At 40.1% G+C, this 22826-nt stretch overlaps 1 protein-coding gene across 9 annotated transcripts in view; it reads left to right on the plus strand.

Moving 5' to 3' along the window:
* tspoap1 (TSPO associated protein 1) overlaps nucleotides 1–22826 on the plus strand; it is an 82380-nt gene that overhangs the window by 40416 nt on the left and 19138 nt on the right. For 5 of the 9 annotated variants that reach the window (XM_035911458.2, XM_087847137.1, XM_087847140.1 and 2 more), the window contains 14 exons: nucleotides 504–611; nucleotides 859–987; nucleotides 3545–3721; nucleotides 4382–4564; nucleotides 10386–10550; nucleotides 16966–17049; nucleotides 17191–17280; nucleotides 17410–17532; nucleotides 17619–17723; nucleotides 17960–18010; nucleotides 18773–18805; nucleotides 20663–20843; nucleotides 21304–21408; nucleotides 21831–22036. In XM_035911458.2, coding sequence (XP_035767351.2) covers nucleotides 504–611; nucleotides 859–987; nucleotides 3545–3721; nucleotides 4382–4564; nucleotides 10386–10550; nucleotides 16966–17049; nucleotides 17191–17280; nucleotides 17410–17532; nucleotides 17619–17723; nucleotides 17960–18010; nucleotides 18773–18805; nucleotides 20663–20843; nucleotides 21304–21408; nucleotides 21831–22036 — 1740 coding nt within the window. Of the gene's footprint in view, nucleotides 1–503; nucleotides 612–858; nucleotides 988–3544; nucleotides 3722–4381; nucleotides 4565–10385; nucleotides 10551–16965; nucleotides 17050–17190; nucleotides 17281–17409; nucleotides 17533–17618; nucleotides 17724–17959; nucleotides 18011–18772; nucleotides 18806–19221; nucleotides 19243–20662; nucleotides 20844–21303; nucleotides 21409–21830; nucleotides 22037–22826 lie in introns of all 9 variants that reach the window. The other 4 variants (XM_087847139.1, XM_087847143.1, XM_087847136.1 and 1 more) reach the window with 3 other exon arrangements.

Here is a 22826-nt window from a genome sequence, read left to right on the forward strand (position 1 = left end):
CATTAGGAGGGACAGCTAAAATCAAAAATTGCTTAAGAGAGTTAAAGTATCAGTTAATTTGTGTATTTGTTTTTTTTAATGGCCATTTCAAGGAAGAAGCTAAGTTGTTATATGAGAATGTGACGGATGGAGAAGGTTGTAGGCTATCTCAAGATTTTTGTCTTCTTCTTCATGATGCAGTGTTGCAGAATAGGAGACATTACTTCTTCTGCCAAGTTGGTCTGTTATAATAGGTGATCAGTGCCTGTTCTGGACTGAATGAGTTGGTCTAATGAAAAGCCTTTTCAGTGAGATGTCATCTGTCAGTCACCATTAGACAGTGCTGTGTAAACAGTGGCTGACAGCAGAGGAGGTTTTGTGCATGTTAGATATAAAACATGGATTAAGCCAGAATGAAAACCAATCCCTTATTTTCACATTTTAACTGAAGGAGACAAAACAAACAGCTGTGCAGTAGATGGTAAACTCTGCATCTGTTTTTGGTGTCATTTTGTTTTTTCCAGAATGGTACTGACTACGGGTTCCTGGTGCGTCAGAATTCTGAACTTCTGCGAGCCCTGGATGAGCTGGAGAAGACTTGTGCTACACTAAGGGAGGAGAATGGTCTGCTGGTAAGACTAAAAATATAACAGAGGGCGTGTAGACTTGAGTGAAGGTTTTGTAAGAAAGTAGGCCAGGTGCACAGACGGTGAACAAAAAGATGTAACTCCCTTTGCTTCTTTTCTTCAGTCATTTTATGCAGGTGTTTGAGTTCCAACTTGCAGATTTGAATCATTATTAAGCCTTTCTGAATAACTGCGTGATTTATTTTTTTTGCCGCTGCTGTGTTAGCATTTGCTGCATCCCTTTTTTGTTTAGCGGAAGAGCAGTGCCCCAGAGACTGAGGAGAAGGTCAGGCGGCTGAGGAGAAAGAACACAGAGCTGGCTGTTCTTGCAAAGAGGTTGGAAGAGAGGGCTCGGAAACTGCAGGAGGCCAACCTCAAAGTGGTATGCAGCACATATAAAATAGCTCAAACATTCCCACAGCGAACTGAGTCGCCCAACAGTGTGGCTGCAGTGACTCTGAACCAATGGTACATGGACAGGGTTTTTATATAGTGCGTTTCTACTCTACCTGAGCACACATACGACATGCCTCATTCACCAATTCATACAAGCACTTTTTCTGTGCTTAAGTGTTTTCTATCTAACATTCACACACTCACACGAGTAAATTGAGATTTAGTATTTTGCCCAAGGCATGCAGATTGGAGCAGCCAGAGATCAAACCACCATACTTCTGATTAGTAGACCTGCTGTACCTGCTGTACTACCACACACACGCAGCAAGTGACCCCTTATCAATCCAAATCACATTGTCATAATGCCTGATAATAAGTTAGAAACAGAGTCACAGAGCATGTGAATAAAATGGTACAAAGAAATAATTCTCGACACAAGAAAACATGACAAAATGAATTAACACCTCACACACTATTTATTAAATATGAAAAAAATTGAGTTGTGGAGTGTGTGATCTTCTTTTCTTACATGAATAAAAGCAGCCTTGTACACCAAATATTGTAATGCATAGAAATGAGATGCGAAAGAAAACGTTTTCAAACAAAGAAGTTCCATAAGATGTAATTTACACTTTTATTAAAGAGATCTAGCAAAAGACTGTAGAAACTAAACACAGTTGTCAAATACTAAATCCTTCTGGCCATGCATTGTTATTGCTAATGAGACAGCTCATGAATACTGTAAATCTGAGATAGTAACTGCACTGTCCAATGTACTTCCTCTTTTTCTTCACGATGCAGTGTTTGCAGGATAAGAGACAGCACTTCTTCTGCTAAGTAATCCTATTATATTATATTATATTCCTATTGTAGTAGGTGATCAGTGCCTGTTGTGGACTGTATGAGTTAGTCTAATGAAAAGCCTTTTTAGTGAGCTGTCATCAGATAGTAGCTGCACTGTCAGATGGACAAGTACTGGTTGTTAGTTAGATATCATCTATACCAGTGGTCCCCAACCTTTTTTGCACCATGGACTGGTTTATGTCCGACAATATTTTCACGGACCGGCCTTTAAGATAAGATAAGATAAGAAAACCTTTAATAGTCCCACACGTAGGAAATAGGGAAAATATACAGCGTCAGCAAAATGTATATCTGTATGCCCTTTGCTTCCTTATGATATACAGCAGTAGCTTTAGATGCCTGTTCTCTGTTTAGTGGTTTTTTAACATAACAGACATTAGACACTGAAACCATCTTATACATAGTCATCATTGGCACCTACACTGTTTATTCAGTATTGTTTTATAGTTAGAAAATTTCACTTATGATTAAAAAGCACTATGTTTGATAAGCAACATATGGATAATCCATAAAACTGGTTACAGAGATTATACAAATCCACTATTTTTAAAATTAAAAATACTAAAATTCACAGATCTGGTTCATTTTCTCACTGCGCAAATTATGTATAACGCAATAAACAACCTACTTCCTGACAATATTCTAAAATTGTTTTCTAAAAGGGAACGGGGGATACAATTTGAGGGGGGGAATTAAATTTAAAACATCCCTGCATCCGTACATCACTAGCAGGTTTTTGCATCTCTGTGTGTGGAGTGAAGCTGTGGAATAGACTAAGTAAAGAACTGAAGCAAAGTCCCAGTATGACTCAGTTTAAAAAACGGTTCAAAAATATGGTTTTTGCAAAGTACAGGGAGGAGTTCGGGCTTTGATCAGGTGCTCTCACCCACTACTTTCACAATAGGGATGTATATATAAGTGTGTGTGTGGGTGCACAAGTATGTTTATTTAAGTATATATATCTGTAAATTTGTATATCTTTTGATGTGTTACTGGGGTCATTAAAAAAATCTTTTTTTCTCTGTTGTTGTTGTCATACTATTTTAACATGTTCAAAATAAAGATACAATACAATACAATCAAGGATCTTGGTATGAATTACAGATTATCAGTGAAGCTGCCATTCTAGTTGATGAATCTATTAAATTACATACCACACCATTATCCAGAGTTAGAGTTGGAATAGTCAGACAGCCCATGACATCAACGCCAGACATAATCATGATAGATCAGCTCATCTCAGTGCCAGTTCAAATCAGTGGATAAGTCAGCTGATACTCTCTTATGCATCCACATGGCAGATCACATATAGGACATGCTCCCTGACTTTCTATGTATGTGCATCAAAGGGTGGGAGAGTTCCAGAGCAGAGCCATGCCCAAAGATATAAATCAGTTGTGGTAAAACTACACCAACAAAGACTGCACTGGAACTGATTGGCTTGGTACTGTCCTTTGCTGGTCTTTGCCTATTGATGAATCAGTGAGCTACCAGTGCCAGTACTAATATTCCACAAGAGCATTCCTGCAGACCAGAATGAGACTTGGAAAGTTTAAAAGTATTCTACTGATTCTAGTTCTTTTTACAACTGTTGATCCCCTTAGTTTCCACTCATATCTCATGTGTCTTCACGACTGTATTCCAACGTTTCTGCTGATGAATATGTATTTTCTTTGCAGGTCAATTCCCCATCTTTGATGAGACCTGGGTCAGTTGAACAGTACAAGAGGGCATTTGCCCGTCAGCGAGCTCGGGACCTGGCCCAGCATGCCGATGTACTGCTCTCTAAAGACAAGGAAATTGCTGCCCTGCAGCAGGAATGCAGAGAGCTGGAGGCTCGGCTGGGTATCACTAAGGTATTTATAACTCATCTCCTGCTGAGTAAATTCATCCAGCCTAGATTGAAATGTGGGCACTAATTTGGCCTCAATTTCTCAGCTGAAAGCTGATTTAAAGTTTTAAGCAGTATTCCATCTACCAAACTCATTGTCACCACTGCCACAAGCCTGCTCTCTGCTGGACAGCATGGGTACTGCTCATCCTAACCTCCTCTTAAGCCCCTGTTGCAAAGGCTGCGTCACTGCTGATGTCTAGATAGATGACATTGCAGGAATAGGCTGTTCTTAATTACCAGTGACTTGAAAGCTGATTCTCTTGAGTGTGAACATCTGTTGGGTTTCATAATACTGGATGTTGCAGGGTTAGCTGTACATTGACATAATAAAAATGTGCTGACTCTTGTGTTTATTAGAAACTGTAGTGGAACATCCATATTCTTTTATTCTTTAATTTAATATTTAGTACCTGCAGGATGCAGTTTGAAAACAACACAAACAATAATGTGCTAAACTGAAACTGTTGTCTTGTGGCTGTGTTTAATGGATGTGTGTGTGTGTGTGTGTATATATATATGTATATATATATATATATATATATATATATATATGTATGTATGTGTGTGTGTGTGTGTGTGTGTGTGTGTGTGTGTGTGTGTGTGTGTGTGTGTGTGTATGCAGGGCTCCCCTATTCCATCTGGTAGAGGGGAATTTGAGAAGCTTCTTAGGGAGTCTCAGAAGGAGGTGCTGCGGCTGCAAAGGCAGCTGTCGGTCACATCATCCAGAAAGCAGCATGACCATATTCCTGACCACGATGCTGCAGTGAAGAGTGGGGAACATGTGAAGGAGGAAGGGCGAAAGAAGGTAAAGTCATTTTCATCACACCAGAAAACATTCAGACTCTGCACTGACCCCTGTTGGTCTTAATCAGCTTTAAAAAGGCAAATGAACTCTGTTTATGCACATTAAAAGTGAGATAAAATTAGCTATTACAAACAGGCCCCATCATGTAGTTAAATCTAGAAACATTTATGGTCTCAGAGTGTAGTTGGAATTATAGGAATGTAAAACATAACGCTGTGAGTACCGAAACTCAGGGTTTGTTTATGTTGTCATGGATGTTTTCCAGTGTTATATAATGGCTTGTTGTTGGACTCTATACTAATCTGTCACAGGCCATAATGAGATGATTCCCTCTCTTGAACTTGGGCCTGATCAAAGACACAAAAGTTCATTTAATGCTGTTTTCAGTTCTTAGAAACAGCTCTACTCCAGAGGAGGGATGCTCTGGATATTAGTCACTGGCTGGAAAGTAGAAAAATACACACATCCCCTAAATATAGGAAAAGGTTTCTTGTGTGGATTATGTGGATTATTGTAATGGTAAAATTCATTCTTTATCGCTTAACATCTGTAACAGAGAAAAATGTCATTTCTCTGGTCAATTTTAGAGGTACAGTTGCATCATATCCATGTCATTTAAATGCATACATCTAATAATGTTTCTTTATTTTTTGTAAAATTTTCACTGCCTGTGGAGTGAAGTAAATTCTCTGCCTGTGGAGCTCAAATGAGAATGCCGATTGTGGTAATCTCTCATTTGTGGGACGCAAACACGCACTGCCAGTGGCACACGCACACCCAGAAAGGGGCCATGTTGTGTGAACTCTAATCCCCTCTAACAACAGAATGGTACAGTCCAGTAATCCGCTCGCTGTTGCTGTGGCAGCGGTGAGAGGGTTTTGGGTGGTAGGTAAGACTCCAGCCGCAGTAAAGACTTTTCTATCTCGCCCTGCTCTGGATAACTAGCAGGCCAAGGGAACCCTTGACGTTGCCACAGATCACACGAAAGGGGTAGGTCATCTTGTGAGTTTTGCTGTCTCTGGAACTTAGTAAGGTCTGTCTCTTGTAGTGCTTCTGGGCTAACCTCATATGTATGTGTGTGTGCTTGAAGCCGTGCAGGACTCAAAGTTGAGACTTGACACTGAAAATGAGTCAGTGTCATGACATATTGGGAGGGTGAGAGAACTGGCTCGAGGCAGCTGGTGTTTCATTTGCGTTAGATATTAAAATCAGCTGCTTATGCTGTTACATGCCCCATCTTACTATTCCGACTTGAGTTGTATCTAAAGGGATTTGTCTTTAAGGACTTATAGCTTTTGTTGTTTGCTTTTTTAAAAAAATATTAATTTCAGTAAATCCTGTGCTAAATCCCACCCTTGTCTATGATGGACTGCCACTTTCTTACAGTGCAGAAAGACAGAGCAAGCGGGAGGCCTAGTCAAGGGCAGCCTGTCAACCCAGTTTTGTAACAGTCATATTTCACAGCTTCCAGATGTAGAATTTAGACAGACAGACTTAGTGACATGGTGCTGCAGCGTTTGATTGGTGGACATCGATATGTTCCGTATTAAAAAAGAAAATAAACGGCCAGGCCAATCCATTAAGGTGCTTTTAAAAGAAGTGATCCAGTTACCCGTTTCAGTAGTCTGCAGGGATTACACCAATGTGCTTATGGCATTCAGGGCCTGCTGAATGGGATCTGACCCTGCTTTAGTACGCATGGCCCCAGGGTGTACTTTAATATACATGGACCACATCAGCGTGAAGTGTCCATACCTCATCATGTGAGGCAGGGTGTGAGGAGAGGTGGGGTGTCTGAGCTAGGGCCTGGTCTGATACAAACACAAGAGGCAAACATGCTGTAGTCTCAGCATAAAACAGACGCTAGGTGCACCTGCTTCCTTCATCAGGTCATTTATTGGTAAATGACTTACATGACTGTGTTTACACATCCTGTAGGATTTGAGTATTTACTTAACTAATTTAATTTTCGTTCTTGACTTTATTTAGGGACTCTTTTTTATTTAAACAGTCATTACTTTATTCACCTCAGTTTGAATGTGCAATTCGATAAGACAGTGTTTCTGATTTCTGCAGGGTCAGACAAACACTACCACTTGACAAGCGCTTGATCAGTTATACATCTATGTTGCATGTAAGCTTGGCCTTGAATGTATTAAAAATGGTAGATGGAATTAAAATCTTTTCATGACATTACTGAAGAAAAGAGAAAGGATAAGGTTGCATTGTGCTTGATTAATGATACATTCAACCTCTCAGGCTCACTGCATAGCTATTTCCATGTGTTATCCAGAAGGATTCAACTTAAAAGTTTCTAAATAACAAAATTATCAAGTATCCAGTTGAAATCTGTAGATGACAGAGGTTGGAGTATTAGTCTAACTGATGTTCACAGCCTGTGGCTGTTAAAGAGAACTAATTTAACCACTGTCTTGAAGTAACAAAAAACTCCTGACTTTGATCTGGATATTTTCTAATATCTTCTTTCTACAAATATGGAACCTCCTTATTCTAAACTGAAGTTCAGTCTGCTTGGATTATTGATCTCATATTTAATTAGACTTTTCACAGAGAGTCGGACCCCTGAAATTGTAGACATTATCAAATGATGATTTTACTAGAGCATATGACCATTTATGATCTGCTAGTCTGTGTTATATTGAGTTTGTTTTCCCAACTGGCTCAGATAAAAACAGAGAATGTGTAACATCAGCGTTTTATTGCGGATAGCTGATATGACTACTTGCAGCAGAGATAATATGCGCTCACTAAATGTGGGACACAACTACCCAAAGTTTTTACTTTTCAAATTTAAAATGGGCAGATGCAAACCACTGCATCTTAAAATTGGACTAGTTTGTCACCCAGAAACTCCAAGCCATGTATTTGATAGAATTTCTTGCAGATGTGTTAAAAAACCCCTCAAGAGAGAAATCTCCTATAGGTAACTCACATCATGCCCTGATTTGATTTACTCTGTCTCTCAAGGAAATATCCAGCCATAAATTTAAATAAATAAAAGTGGCTTAAGATAAGTAGCATTTCTTCACTTAGGTGGTTAGATTGAAACAACTGCCGATTCTTTCCTTCACTTGTTTAAGTAAATACAATGCTCAGAGGGTTATTTTTATTTTTTGTTGCAGGATTTACTTTTGATATTTTTTCAAACTAAATTCAGTGTTGCTCAGTTAAACAAGTAAGAATTCTCATGTATTTCATTGGAATAAAGGACTAGAACACCTGTTATGTAATACTTACCAGGTATAATTAATACTGTTGCGTGGGTACCGCCTGCCTCTGACCAAGCATTTCATAATCATCATCATCATATGGGAAAAACCCCACAATAACACAGTAAAGAGAGTATTAATGTCTAGGGTTTGTCTCTAATTAAGTTATAGTTTTGCTGCTGTATATAGGCCAAGATGCAAAGACTCTCACTAGGCTGAGTTGATCTATCCTCTGAATTGTCTGTATAAGAATAGAGACCGAAACTCAACACCATATTTAAGCAAAATCTCTAAAACAAGAACAGCCTGTTCGGTCATAGTAAGTTTTGTTAGGTTAGTGTGTTGGCATATAAACCTTTGAAATGATTCATAATAGCCTAAGCTGTGCTCTAATGCTCTCTGTCAGTTTGACAGCCGCTTTATTCCCCACAACAGTGCATAAATGTGGCATTATGTAATATTCGCCTCTCTGTGCTCATTCGCCAAAACCATGTCAGAATTATATCACACATCGCATGAACTCTTATTATATTTGCTTTGAACCCATCATCTCTTTAGATAAAGGCTTGCTCTTTTAGGGAGCTTGACCTGTATTTTAAAAATAATGTAAACCTCCTGATTTATCTCTGTAAACAACATTTTTTTCATGAAAACACCGCAAACATAGTCACTACTTTTGATAAAGTGTGTTGTTTAATAATGAAAGAGCAAAGTTCAGGTATGTAGCATGCAAGCACAAGTGGACTATTATGTTAAAAAAGTTGATAGAAGAGTTAGAGTGTACCTCACCCACCATGCTGTATGGCTGCCAGGTTGTAGCAGAAACTCCACACACTTAAGCCAACCCACTGAATGGGCGTGTACTCCTGCAAGCTAATTAGAAATGACAAGAAGACTGACTAGTTTAATTATGTCAGACCAGTTACAAAGATGGGAATTTTGCCAGGATGATGGGATCATCTAGCCTGTCCTCACTTGAGAGGGTCATGATGGGATGTTAAATGACCACCAAAAGGAACAAGGAGAACAAAAAGCAGCAGCGAGCCTATTTAAAACCCTCTTTCCTGGGCACTTTTTTTGACCGGGGGCCAATGGATTTAGTGCCTCCTGCTGGCCTTTCGTCACCACTACTAACACCATCTGGCCTTGTATCCAACAGATAAACCAGGGGTGGCTTTGCTTAACTTCACAGGCATGCCACTGATTAGATTCTGTCACAATGACTTTTGAACCCCATAGTCTGTATCCACCGTGCAGCCTGAACGGCTTCTTTAAAAAAAAAAAAAAGGTGGGGGAAACTAACAGTGTGGTGTCAGAATGCTATTTTCATGCTGCAGATGATGGTGTTGATGCTGTGAAATGAGTATCTTGATGTCTAGTATCTAGTAGAGAGAATCAGCTGCTTTATACAAAAAAGAGCTGTCTCCAGTTTAGAACACTTATTCCGTTATTGGCATGTTGTTTTTAGTGACAGCTTGTGTTTTCTAAAAATAATGATGACTGCATACAGCTGCCAGAAGACAATACTTCTAGTCATTCAAGGCGAAGGTCCTATCACAATCTTGTCATAGTTCCTAGTGAAACTACAACACGCTTCTGTTCATGATGGACGAGTCTGGAGATCATTTGGTTTCAGTTTTAGCTCACTTTCTTTGTTATCGTATGCAGCGGTTGTGGGCAAGAGTCACCCTTATCTCATTTGAATAGTTTCTTAACATAATAAGGTCCAAGAGCATCTTCATCTTGTGAATATGCTACCACATCATTCTTCTCTAGAGACAGCTGATGCAAACTTTGCACAAATCAAAAACAAATACATTTTTTTGCAAACAGAATCTTACACACATATATATATATATCGTGTCAGAGAGAGAGAGAGATATATGGCATAGATCATACTGTTTTTTTTGGCTATAAATGTTTTTCATACAGCATATGAATTCCTGAAGTAGTCTGCTGATCCCCAGGTGAATCCTATCTTAAACTGGTGCGTCTAATGTCTATAGTAATAGTCTTCCAGTGTAAAAGCAAAGAGATTGTAAAGGAGAGATCCCATTTGCTGCACGTGGCAGAGCGCCTTTGATCCTGTTATTGGGTCCTGGCCTTGGCTACACTAGCACAGTTCTCTAGGCATAAGTAGGTTTGCTCTAAAATTAGATACTGATTCCCGACTCTTAACCTTTAACCAGTGTTAGCCTGTCCCCCCCACCTGGATATTCATTAGAAGGATCATACAGTGTATGAAGATAAATATGTGACTGTTCCAGAAGTGTAACCTGCTGTGAAACAGTCCAGTCATTGCACGCAGCCTAATTAGATAGGACAGCCTTTCCGCTAGTGTGTTCTAGTCTTGTTGGAAGCCAGAGGGAATCCCCCTGGATTACTCATTGATTGTAGATGGAACACTGGGAAGGAGGCTTGTTAATAATCCCTGTTTCACAGTGGGGGATGCGAGTGTAAAGATAACTTAACAGTTGACAGTTATACATTTGCTCCCCATTCTGTAGCTGTGTCAGAACTGTATTTTTTCTTCTTCTTTTTAAATTTTTTTACTTTTACATGTAAAGTGAATGATTCCTCCTGTCTCTCAGGTTGTAGGAGAGACCCCGTGTGTGGTATTAGATGAAGCTCCATCCAGGTCTGAGAGAGCTCCCGGAGAAGAGGAGTCGGGGCTGCGAGTGACGCCCGTACTGGGCCTTAGCCCGCCCCCCTCCCGTAAGGAGGAAAACACAGAGAAGCAGCGTCTACAGTTTCTGGTAAGTGAAGAGGACTGTAGTTTTCATTTCCCTTTTCTCAGACCAATCATTACACTGTAAATAAAGGGACACTTTACTCCACCAGCAAGTCTTTTCTGTTGCAAATGTCAGTTTACTGTCTTAATGAAGACGGGAAATCTTAACAAAGCAGTTTGTATTTAATAACCTGCTAAATATTCATCATGTTCAAATGCTATGTGTATAATAGAGCTGCTTGCTGATATTTAAGAGTTAGTGATACAGACTGTTATTAGATGTCACCTGAATGGCTTTCAAGTCATTCCCTGTCTCCAAAGTCATTCTTACACACCTCGCATTGGCTAAATCTACATATTGAGTGTAATTATAGGGAGGGTTCTATGTTTGTATTTTTATTTGAAACTGAAGCAAGGATATCAGTGCTGTGACTGAGCTGACTTCCACTGAAGGAAAATCTACAGTCAAATTTGTTATGTAATGCTGGGATTATTTTTGATCTTGTCCTTTGGAAAAGTAGCACATCACCCTTTCTGATGCTTCAAGTAGGATACAAAGCATAAATAGACCTTGTTTCCTTCAGCTCTGCATTTTTTCTCAGAATAAAAAATGCAACATATTGGACAATAAAAAACATCAGATAAGTTACATGTGATATATCAGGAACAGCTGAACGCAATTTCATTACCTTTGACACAAACATTTACTTTAATTCAACAATAAACTGATTATATTCTGTTGGTCAGTGGTCAAGATTTGCCTCACAAAACAAATCACATTTGGATGGAAACTGAATTAATGACACAAATCTTCTTGTCTTGTCCATTGATTAAATTCTTTTAAATATATATATGTAAGTAAAGTGCAACTTGGCTATTCAGTTGAGTTCAGTTCACTCGTTTTCTCCACAGTGTTTTGTTTGACAAATAGCTGGTGAAGCCTTACCCCATACACTAACTAGTTTCTTCATAAAGTGACTATTAGTCCAAGGAGGAAGTGGTATCTTGACAGTGAACTATATCATAACAGCAGAGTAAACACTGAGATTGATCAGAAGGTGATCACCATGCAGGTAATATTTTTAGCTTTACTAGTGACAACAGTCAGATCAGTGCTTTAGTCCAGACTGAAATATCTCGACATCTATGGAAAGGAGTGCTTTGGAATTTTCCATTGATATTGATCATGTCCAGAGAATGAATTCATTAGTTTGTTTTCATCTAGCTTCATCATTAAGTCATAATCTTAATTTGCTTAATGCTTTGATTTGTCACCAAATATCGCCAAAACAGATGGCAGTACTCTCAGGCTGAGCTGTTCTTTGTGTTTAGTGCAAATGTTAGCATGCTAGCACTAGCACTGTCAAATTCAAATTTTATTTGTCACATACACAGTCATACACAGTATGATATGTAGTGAAATGCTTGGACAACTGCTCGTGACCTAAAGAAAAAGAAAAGGCTATGAATAAGATAGGAAATAAATAAATATGAAAATAAAAAAGGGTAAATTTAACCAGGAAGGAATAAAATAAAATATAAAAAAATTAAGTTAAGAATGAGATAACTGTACAACACAAAAAGAATGAAGGGTAAATTTAACTGGGAAAGAATAAGATAAAATATATAAATTAAAGTTGAAAATAAGATAACTGTACAACAAAATACAAAGTATAGACATTTATAAGAATGTAAGAGAAATATAAATATATATACACACAATAACAGCAGCTGCAATCCACATTATACAGTGTCTTGTGCAGTGCAAATATGCTTAAAGTGATGAAGTGTAAACAAATGTCCAGAATGTCCAGTGTGTGTGTAAGAACTATATGTGTGGGTCAGTACTGTGTGGTGGTGTGATTGAGAGACCGTATCGCCTGCGGGAAGAAGCTCCTCCTCAGTCTCTCTGTGTTGGTCTTCAGGGAGCGGAATCTCTTTCCTGACCTCAACAGAGAGAACAGTCCGTTGTTGGGATGGCTGAGGTCCTTCACGATCTTCCTGGCCTTGGTCCAGCACCGCCTGCTGTAGATTGAGTGCAGGTCAGGGAGCTCGGAGCGGATGGTGCGCTCAGCTGAACGCACAACCCTCTGTAGAGCTCGTCTGTCCTGCATGGTGCTGTTCCCGAACCAGGTTAAGATGTTTCCCGTCAGGATGCTCTCTATGGTGCAGGAGTAAAAGTTCCTGAGCACCTTGGGGGGCAGTCGGAAGTCTCTCAAGCGTCTGAGGTGGTAGAGACGCTGACAGGCCTTTTTCACCACGGTGTTGATGTGACAGGACCATGACAGGTCCTGCGTGATGTGAACTCCGAGGTATTTGAAGCTGTCCACTCTCTCCACTGGGCACTCGTTGATGACGGGGGTCTGGTAGTTCCTCTCCTGCTTAGTGCTGAAGTCCACTATCAACTCCTTTGTCTTACTGACGTTTAGAAGGAGGTTGTTCCTCTGGCACCAGTTCTCCAGATTCCTAATCTCCTTCAGGTAGGGCGTCTCGTTGTTGTCAGAGATCAGGCCCACCACGACGGTGTCGTCAGCAAACTTGATGATGGTGGTGGAGCTGGTAGTGGCCACACAGTCATATGTGTACAAGGAGTACAGCAGGGGGCTCAGAACACACCCCTGGGGGGCTCCAGTGCTGAGAATGGTGGAGGCTGAGACATGTCCGCCCATCCTTACTGCCTGTGGTCTGCCAGTTAGGAAGTTGGAGATCCACTGACACATAGATGAGCTGAGTCCCAGATGCTCCAGCTTGGTGGTGAGTGTGGAGGGAATTATGGTATTAAATGCAGAGCTGTAGTCTATGAAGAGCATTTTAACATAATTCCCCCTTCTAGTGTCCAAGTGAGTAAGTGATGTGTGGAGGAGATGAGAGATGGCATCGTCTGTGGAACGATTTGGACGGTAAGCGAACTGTAGTGGGTCCAGTGTGTCTGGTAGTGAAGAAATGATGAAGTCTCTGACCAGGCGTTCAAAGCACTTCATCACTACTGAGGTGAGGGCTACAGGGCGATAGTCATTGAGAGAAGCAGGGTGGGGTTTCTTTGGGACACTGAACACTGTCATTGAGTGCATGTTGGCATGCTAATGTAGCACTGTCATAAGTGCACTACTGTGCATTAAGAGGAACACACAGACCTGCTTGGATGGCAGCAGATTTTGTTTTAAAGAGAATTTAATCTTTAGCCTGCAGGCCTGTAGATCCTGTTTGACTATGAAGTATTTGCATACAATTAATAACACATTGGTCGTAGGTCCTCCTTAAATGCTGAATTTCCTTCATCATCATCATCATCATCATCATCTTCTGTGTCAATTACTGGTGCAGATATCTTTATTTGTTTAGAAGGTAAACACCTGGGCTGTAAGCTCTTTTACTCTCTGGCTTATGTTGTTTTTTTATGATTGGTTTTATTGTACTGACTTTGGTGGTGATGTATTGTATTGTTATTCAAGTTTGTGTGTGTGTGTGTGTTCACACACACACACACATATTTGTGGGGACGAACAGCCCTTATGGAGACCAAAATTCCAGTCCCCTCAAGTCTGAAGGCATTTTTGAGACTCAAAATGTGGTTTTAGTGACAGGGTTACAAGTGGGTTATGGTTATGGTAAGGGTATAAGTGGCTAGGGAAAGCATTATGTCAATTAGATGTCCCCACAAGATATGAATACATGACATTTGTGATTGTTTGTTTTGTTTGTGGAGGTCACTTGTGCATGTGTCACGTGTTCACACAAGTGACAAACTTTACTTCACTTTACCTTTTAATATGTCAGTATACCAACATTCCTTAAGTGCTTCACTGCTGCATGGATTGTTCTGCCATTCATCAGAGAACATTTTTAAACCTGCTATCTGCTACCTTTTTGAAAATATGTCATTGATAAGCTATTGGTTTAAAGTTGGGTAACATTCCTGTCCCTGTGATGGTTTTCACTCTTTTCTTCTTTGGGAAGCCTCGTGTGATTATCAGCCTGGACTATTCCTCCTCAGCCAGAAGACTGAGGATGACAAAGAGTCATCTTTGTCAGCCAACATTTGGCTATAATGTTTACATTCAGCTCAACTGTTATTGCACACTCATCTCAGAGTGTTAATGGCAGGACTATGCATTCACTGTGTTTGTCCTGACTCAAACAATTTCATCTTAGTCTCAGCTGAACCAAGGAGGTGCTTCCAGGTTTCACTGGACTTCTTTTCGTGTTGTTTAGCAAAGTTTAAACATTGCAGTTGTGTGCCATAGAGCAAACAAGCCTTTCTTTTCTTGGAGGCTGTCTTAGGAGGCTGATGTGACAGAAACTCAGATTTCATTGATAATTCTTCTTCCAAACTGTTCTGTTCCATTCAAGGAGACAAGGCCTTTGAAGATATTTTTTGTTTTTGAAGCCGTTCAGACTCAGATGCCATCTGATGGTTGTGGGGCTGCAGTCGGCACCAGTAACAGCCTTAATTTGGGTCGAGGATCGTCCAGTGTCTTGACAGACAGGCAATTGGATCCTCTGGCTCAGTGCTGTTGAAATTTTTTGGGGTCTTCCACTTTACTTTTTTGTTCCATAACCCTCAGGATCATTTAGGAAATTCCAAATGACTGTCTTACTGCATCTCACCTCAGCAGCAATGGCGCGCTGCGAGAGACCCTACTTATACAGTTCAACAACCTGACCACGTTCAAAAAGGGAAAGGCTTTTTGAACGTGTGACTACCTGTGTGACTACCTGACGTGACTACCTGACAGAAAATGACAATGAATCCACATTTTTGCACAGATTAGGCATGTGGTCCTAACCCATATCGAAAAGAAATAGTAAAAACTTATATGATTTACTCATGAAAGTGGCCACTTTCATATAGTGAATCATATAAGGCTTACATGATTTACTCATGAAAGTGGCCACTTTCATATAGTGAATCATGTAAGGCTTACATGATTTACTCATGAAAGTGGCCACTTTCTCATTACTTTCATATATTGTTTTAGTAAGTATCCAAAACATACAAGTTTCATTTATATAATTTTTCAAGGAATCTTATATCTGTTTTCACTCTTGTATGCTTTTCATACAAGTTTCACACAAGACAGATACAAACTTTATAAGATTTATATATATCTTTCCCATATGGGAAACTTTTGATCAGCTGTAAAACAGCCAGTTTCAGTTTAAGCGTTGCTTTCAATAAATTGCATGCTCAAAAAATGTTTTCTCTCACTCCCATTTCTTCTTGTTGCATGTTGAAGCCCTACTTGGAACATTGTTAAGATGCAACCATGCAAAATATGATTTTTTTTTTTGCCATTTTTCAACTGGTCTTAAACTTTTTATTAGGACTGTACGAAAAAAGCACTAAGTATCATATTATGCTATGAGTTGTGTTATCCTAATAAGAGAATTAACAGTGAAATAAGATAGATGTTGGGTCCATGTTTTACAAAACTTTATTTTCTTCCCCCTTATTGTCAAATTGATACTTGAACTTTAGATGAAGTGACCTCTGCAAAGGAAAGAAGTTTTGTGATCTTTCTAGTTTAACAGAATGACACAAGCAACTTAATCTGTCTTGATCAGGTAACATTCTCTGAAAGGATGATCTTGCTAATATCGTTATTTTTAGAGTGAAAAATGACCCCGTGCTGAAGAATAAATTCCCCTCCTTGTCACATTGTTGCATCTGTTTTTCAAAATAAAAGTCTTGTTTTCTTCATATTTATAATGTGTGGCATAGCTGTTTTAAATATTCTAATGGAAGTTAGAAAGGAACAAAAGTGTGAATCAAAGGATACCTGCGGTAGTCTTCACCATGGAGACAAGACATTTAGTGTGACAATGAATGATCAGCTCAGTGAGAAATGTTTTTGTAATGTGACCATGTTGTATTTGAATTCCACACAGTACAATCAGATGTGGTAGTTTAGCTTCCCAGCTGTAATGTGACTGTTAGTCAGGCCTTCAAAAGAACGCAACTCAAACACAATCAAGCAAATCAGAGCACAGGTTGTAGTTTAATTATCTTTATTGTCTTGCTGTGTCATCCCTGGTGAGAGTACAGTGTCTCTTCCAGTCAGCTGCTGGTGGTCTGCAATTAGCCTCTGTCCTGTAGCTCCCACATCACAAACACAGGGGTAATGCTTGATTGAGGTCCTGGAGCCACAGTGAAATAAGCTGATTTCTCCTATGCTGCTCCTGCATGTAAGCTGCATTTAGAATAATTAAAGGATGCTAAGCTTTGTAATGCCTCATTGCTGTCCTGTCAGAGGTCACTATGGAAACTGCAAGGATTGTTTCCCATTTTGCAAAATGTACATGATGCAAATGATTCGTATTTATTGTTTTGTTTTTGTATGATATATTATGTGCATTTTGAGAGTTTTAGTTTAAAGCCTGACCTGAGTTTCCAAATTAAAGATTAAGTGTAACTATCCTTGTTTTTTCTCTTCTTTCAGGAAAGTGAACTGAGCAAGAAAAGAAAAGAATGTGAAAATCTTGAGCATGAAGTAAAGAAGCGACAGAAGAGATGTCTGGATTTGGTAAGTGAACCTTGTGCTCCATTGTTTCCTTCTGTCATACTTTCTTTAAAGCACAGCTGCGATGGACATAATGACAGCAGAGGGGTAGACGTGGATTTCCACATGTTTGTATGAGTGTGGTTTTGTGTTTTTCTGGAACAGGAGAGCCAGCTTGAGGATGAGCGAGGCAAAAATGAGCAACTAAAGGAGGAGGCAGATCTCCTCAGGAGGAAGGCACAGCTGCTCGACCAGGTCGGTGACGCTGCTCGAGATATATAGGTTTTATTTTGTGTATAAAAATCATGTTTTTGGTCATCATCACTGACAGTTGTGATAGCCAATCTTAATGCTATGATGGGATAACCTGTTGCTATTTCCCAGACTCGGGCTGAGAATGAGGAGCTGAGGGAAGATCTCTCTGAAGTGACCGCTCAACGCAATTCAGTTCTCGAGGAGAACCAGAGACTCCGTGCCAAACTGGAGAACCTAGAGCAGGTCCTAAAGGTACTATCTGAGTCAGATGCTTGGTGCGCTATTGTCAGTTTTGCTCCTTAGTGTCCCTGCTGATAAATTCTTTTCCTTCTGAACAGCACATGCGAGAGGTCGCCGAGCGAAGGCAGCAGCTGGAATTGGAACATGAGCAAGCACTGGCTATCCTTAAGTTCAAACAGGATGAAATCAAAAGGTTACAGCGGGTAAGAAATACAGCCTTGAGTTTTGGGGGATTTTTTGGTTTCGATCTTGCTAAAGTTATGCTCTCATAGCCTGTGGGTTACTTTCAGTGTAGTTAAGAAAAATGGGGCACTTTCTCCAGCAGGGGGCAACCTTTGGGCACCAATAAAGAATTTTGTCAGTGCTGTTTGCTATGCTGTGAAAGTGAATTTTATGATGAAAGTTTACCATGAATTGAATGTTTTTTTTTAATCATCAGGCTCAGTTATTCGCCAAGAGGGAGCATGAAGGAGTGGTTCAGATGCTGGAGGTGAGTGTATGTGACACTATTATGTCTGCACGGGGAAGCACAAAAGCAAGTAAAACAACTCTGTGCCAGACCATGCTTTTGTACTGCCAGACTGCGTAGCCCTGAGGTGCTTTCAAGCATTTAGGAGGACTTAGGATCAAATCCAAAGCTGGCAGTGTCCCACAAAAGAGTGAAGCATTAAAGAGTAACAAGAAAAAATGTCTCTATGTGATATAAGCTAATGTATTCCTTTCAGCTTAAATTCACTAAATAAAGTGTTTCTGTCTTTTAAAACAGAGCAAAATTCTCACCAGGTTTTTAGTAGGTTTAAAGACATTTCATTCTTTTTTTAGTAGGTCAAAAGACGATTCATTCTTCTAAAGAAGCCTGGAATTATAATTTACTGGGATCTTTATTCTTATCTAAACACCTGGCTGAGAAGCTGTGGCAGAAAGTACTTATATTTTTGTAGCTCTAGTAGGCCTGAAAACCGTTTGAACAGATGGCTCTTCTGCTGCTTTGTGACGTTTGTGCTTGCTCTCTGTGTCAGCGTAAGAATTCAAAATGAATCCAGATAGCAGATGACAGTTGAAATCCCCCTGCCTCTGATTGGCTGCTGATGCTGAACATTTAAAAAAAAGAAACTAAAAAGGAGGGAAAAAATCAAAAATGTCATCATCCACAGTTGATGACTTTACATTCCTGTTGTCTGTGTTCCTTATTTCTCACGGTTCATTTTGCTGCGAGAGTTTGTTACTTAAAGCAGTGTGTATTTTATTTTAGGAGTTGACTCAGCTCGTGTTGCGGAGAGAGCTGGTAGAGTATAGTTGCTCCTGTTTTCAAAATGCCTCGTTTCCTTCCTCTTGGCTGTGTTTCTCTCACTTTCTGTCTGTATTTAAACCAAAGCATCACAGGAGAAAGTCTCTTTCCCTCCCAAAAGCCCATGTTTTACTTGCCAACAAAACACCCAGCCTTACTCACTCTGTTAAAAAACAGGTTTTGCTAGATTATGAGGTGTGTGTGTGTGTGTGTGTGTGTGTCAGGTGTGGGCTGCTATGGGCTGAGAGACATTCTAGTGATTCTGGCTTGTGAGCGGATTTCCTTGCTGACCTGGACTCTGACTGCTGTGTTTCTACTCTATTAATATTTAATTTAGTCTTTTCCAGTTTCAGTCCTTCACACACATGCATTTGCATCTTTTCTTTGTGCTTTGTGCCTTTTTTGCTAAGCAGAGTACACTGGACTGCATGCAGGTATTTCTTGAACCTCGTGTTCAAGAGCTTTTTATCTTCTCCTCAACAGGACCTCCACCCAGCCCTGGTCCTTAGAACCACCCAAACCCCAGTTGCTTTTATTTAGTTCCTTGAAATTGATGGAACTCTATTCAACATTAATTAGTGTAAAACAGCCCCTCAGAAATGCTTCACTTGTGAACAGTTGCTCATCTGAGGCTGTTGCCTTTCTCTTTTATTTATTTATTTTTTTATGGTTACCGATTTGCATTTAAATCAGGTCATTCATATGGGGTGTAGGGTTAGGGGTTAGTGTATGTGTATAACACATTTATCACTCCCAGCTGCACTGACAGCACTTACTACAATTATCGGGTTGTTTAATCTTATTCCATGTACGCAAATAGTCTCATTGCCATTTAGATTAGATTAGATACAACTTTATTAATCCCTCGGGTGGGCTCCGCTGGGAAATTTGGTAAATTTCTGATAGTATTCATCTGAGGTTTTACAAATGATTTGCGTCAGTGTTTTAATACTCATTACCCCCCAGCTCAGTGCAGCTAGATAAGAATTGCCTACAGGCTTTGCGTAGGTGAGCACTAACAGGAAATGTTGTTCAGACACTTTCGTGTGAAGGCTTTTGTCAGATCAGCCTGCCAGGAAACTCCCACCGCAACCGGAAGTGAAATCAGCTACATTTAGAAACCCAGTAAGACAGAGACAAGTAGTGTTCTGCCAAATTACCCCGCTGTCATAAAAGTGATTGCAAGCCGAGTGTTAAATAGAAGCAACATGTAACACCTCATAAATACTTTACTCCAGTTTCCCCTCCCCCTTTGCCTGCCTCCCTTTTTCCTTTCCATTTACCCAGCCAGTCTTTGTCATTTGTCTTCGCAGATTCTAACAAATGATGTAGGGACTCGTAACATTGTCTGTCTTGCAGAAACCCATATTTGCGTTGTGGATTACGTTATTTCATGCATTCATTTGTGTTTGCCACATTTTGTTGTCTTATTTGTCCATCTTCCAAAACAGTCCTAAACATAAAAAATCAGATGTATAGAAAGTGGCCCTAATCATAAAAAGCTTTTCCATAGTTTCTAAGGAAATTGATTTAATGGCATTGAAGGTTTCTGCAGGACACTGACGGTGATAGATTGCTGATTAAAAGGAGAAATCCACCTTACCACTCACATCCCTACATTCACACACTGTACTGCTAACTTAGGCAAAGCTCATTCGCTCGTAGACATCAGGTTAAAGTGTGTCCAGAAAAAACCTAAAGTATAAAGGTAACACATCACACAGTTCCACCTGAAATGATCTGATTAACAAATTGAGGACATCACATCTAATAATGTTGAAAGGTGGATTTTCTCACACACAAGTCACACTGGCACTGTTTGTGTGCATTATATTGGTTCTGCCTTCTGTGTAGTCGAAGGTACGAGAGCTGGAGGAGAAATGTCGAAGCCAGAGCGAACAGTTTGGCCTGCTGTCCCAAGAGTTGGAGAAGTTTCGAATGCAGGCCTCAAAGGTGGACCTGGCCAGCTCTAGCCTCCTCAACAACCCCACCCTGTCGGTTCTGACCAACGGGGTGGGCCTGACTACAGAGCGAGGTAAGTGGTTGCTTCACTTCACTTGCTTAATGACCAAAAGGAAAATCAAACAATCTGACTTACTATGTCTTGTTTCAAGATAATTTGCCAAATCATTGTTTAACAATAATTTTGCTTTCATGTTATAGAATCGTAGTTGGTGTAGTTGACACAGATGATGGCTTGGTAGAGAGCACTGAGCCACTTATAGAAAAGAGTTCTTTAAAATTATCCATATATATAATGATCAGGAATGCATCCTTCCAGATTTTAATTTCGAGATATTTTATCATTGACTTCTGAACAATAAGGACACAATACACAATACCCAGTCCTTCTTCTTAATGTGACGTTCTCTCTCTGTGTTATACTGTAACCTCAATCCCAGCAGCAACAAATACATAGATAGTGCAAATCTAGACCAACTCTTTCCTACTGTGTATATCCAACCCTTTTCTCTTACAATGTTCATGTGTTTTAGACTGCACTGGTGGCTCATGGGATATGGTGACTCTAGGTGAAATAGCCTTTTGGAGTCTCGAGGGAGGTGACACTGTCTCCTGCCCCGAGGGCAATGACCCACTTGGTATGCCCGCCGTCTCTGTTACTCATAATATGTGTTGGACAGTGTTACAAAAGCACCGCATGCGTTGACCTGTCATCTTACCTGCACGGTCACCGTTAACAGTCCAGCACCGTAACAGAGCTGATCTGTTACTCTCACCATTGCATGAGACAGTCAGTGTGTGGAGCATGGAGCAGGTTAAGTCTCTTACCAGTCCTCGTGTGAAACATGTTGTCTTTATAGTGTGACCACTGACAGATGGAGATAGGACTTTTTTTCCTTCCTCTTTTTAATCAGCCATGTTCAGCCCTTGAGCCCCCTGCATGTCAACCAGTGACTTCACATGCCTAGCTGCTCGTGGATTCAACCAGGTTATGCAGTGAGAGGGCTGATGTATGTTCACTAGATGGTGGATTATCCTCTGCCTCTCTCTCTCCTGCTAGATGTGGCCACTGCACTACGCATGGGGGCTACCCCTCATGCTGCAGGGCTATCCAGGGTGGAGCGATCGCCTGTCACCAAGCATCGAGAGCTGCCCACCATCAGCGTCAGCAAGTCAGGCTCTTCCTCTAGCAAGTCAGAGACCACACACCTCACGCCCAAGTCTGACACCCATCTCAGTCCGCACAAATCAAGCCCAACTCACGAGGTACCAGCAGTGAAGACGATGTGTAGTACATCACTTTTTTCTCAAATCAGAAAAAATGCTTTCATGCATTTTGTGTTTTTTTGTTTATTTTATACATGGTCCATATATTAATGGTAATATGATATAAATATGTGAAATTTCAACACAGTCTTACATGAAATATAATTTATAGTTATACAGTAAAGTTGTTTTAAAGCTGACACCATTAGCTAATGTGGCTGCTACATTTGAAAACCACCATCTGTATCTAGTAAGTTAGCCTAACGGTTGATAGGTTAGTTTGAAGCACTTCATCTCTTAATCCTGATATTCTCCTTCTTTGTTTCGACACATGAAAGTAGATCGAGATTACCATACTGTTTGCATGGATTTAATGGATTAAAAAACTCTCCTTAAACTTGTAGTCATCTCACGTTAGTGCACACTGTAACAGAAGAGTCCAGTGGAGTATTTTGGTTTTGCTCCAAAAAATTTAGCATGTTTGTCCTGCTGGTGTGTGGTCCTGCATGGCATGCAGCCTGGTACTCTTTTTATCCAGTCACTCGACTGCATACAATCAATAGAGCTCATATTTAGTGAGATAATCCACTCAGCTCTGTGGATTATAAAGGGTATACAGTAGTTGTTTGTGATTATCCTTAAAAAGTGCTGTTATTTCATGCAGGTAGCCATTTATACCAGGTATTAACTAGCTCTGTAGTAGTTCTGTTCCTGTTTGTATTCAATAAAAAGGGCAAAAAGTCACTCGCAAACAAAGTGATTTTCTTTGCAGTCATTTCCAAACAGGCAT

This window comes from Neolamprologus brichardi, chromosome 10, assembly GCF_056152115.1.
Source record: "Neolamprologus brichardi isolate AB-2024 chromosome 10, ASM5615211v1, whole genome shotgun sequence".
In the NCBI taxonomy this organism is placed as follows: Eukaryota; Metazoa; Chordata; class Actinopteri; order Cichliformes; family Cichlidae; genus Neolamprologus; species Neolamprologus brichardi.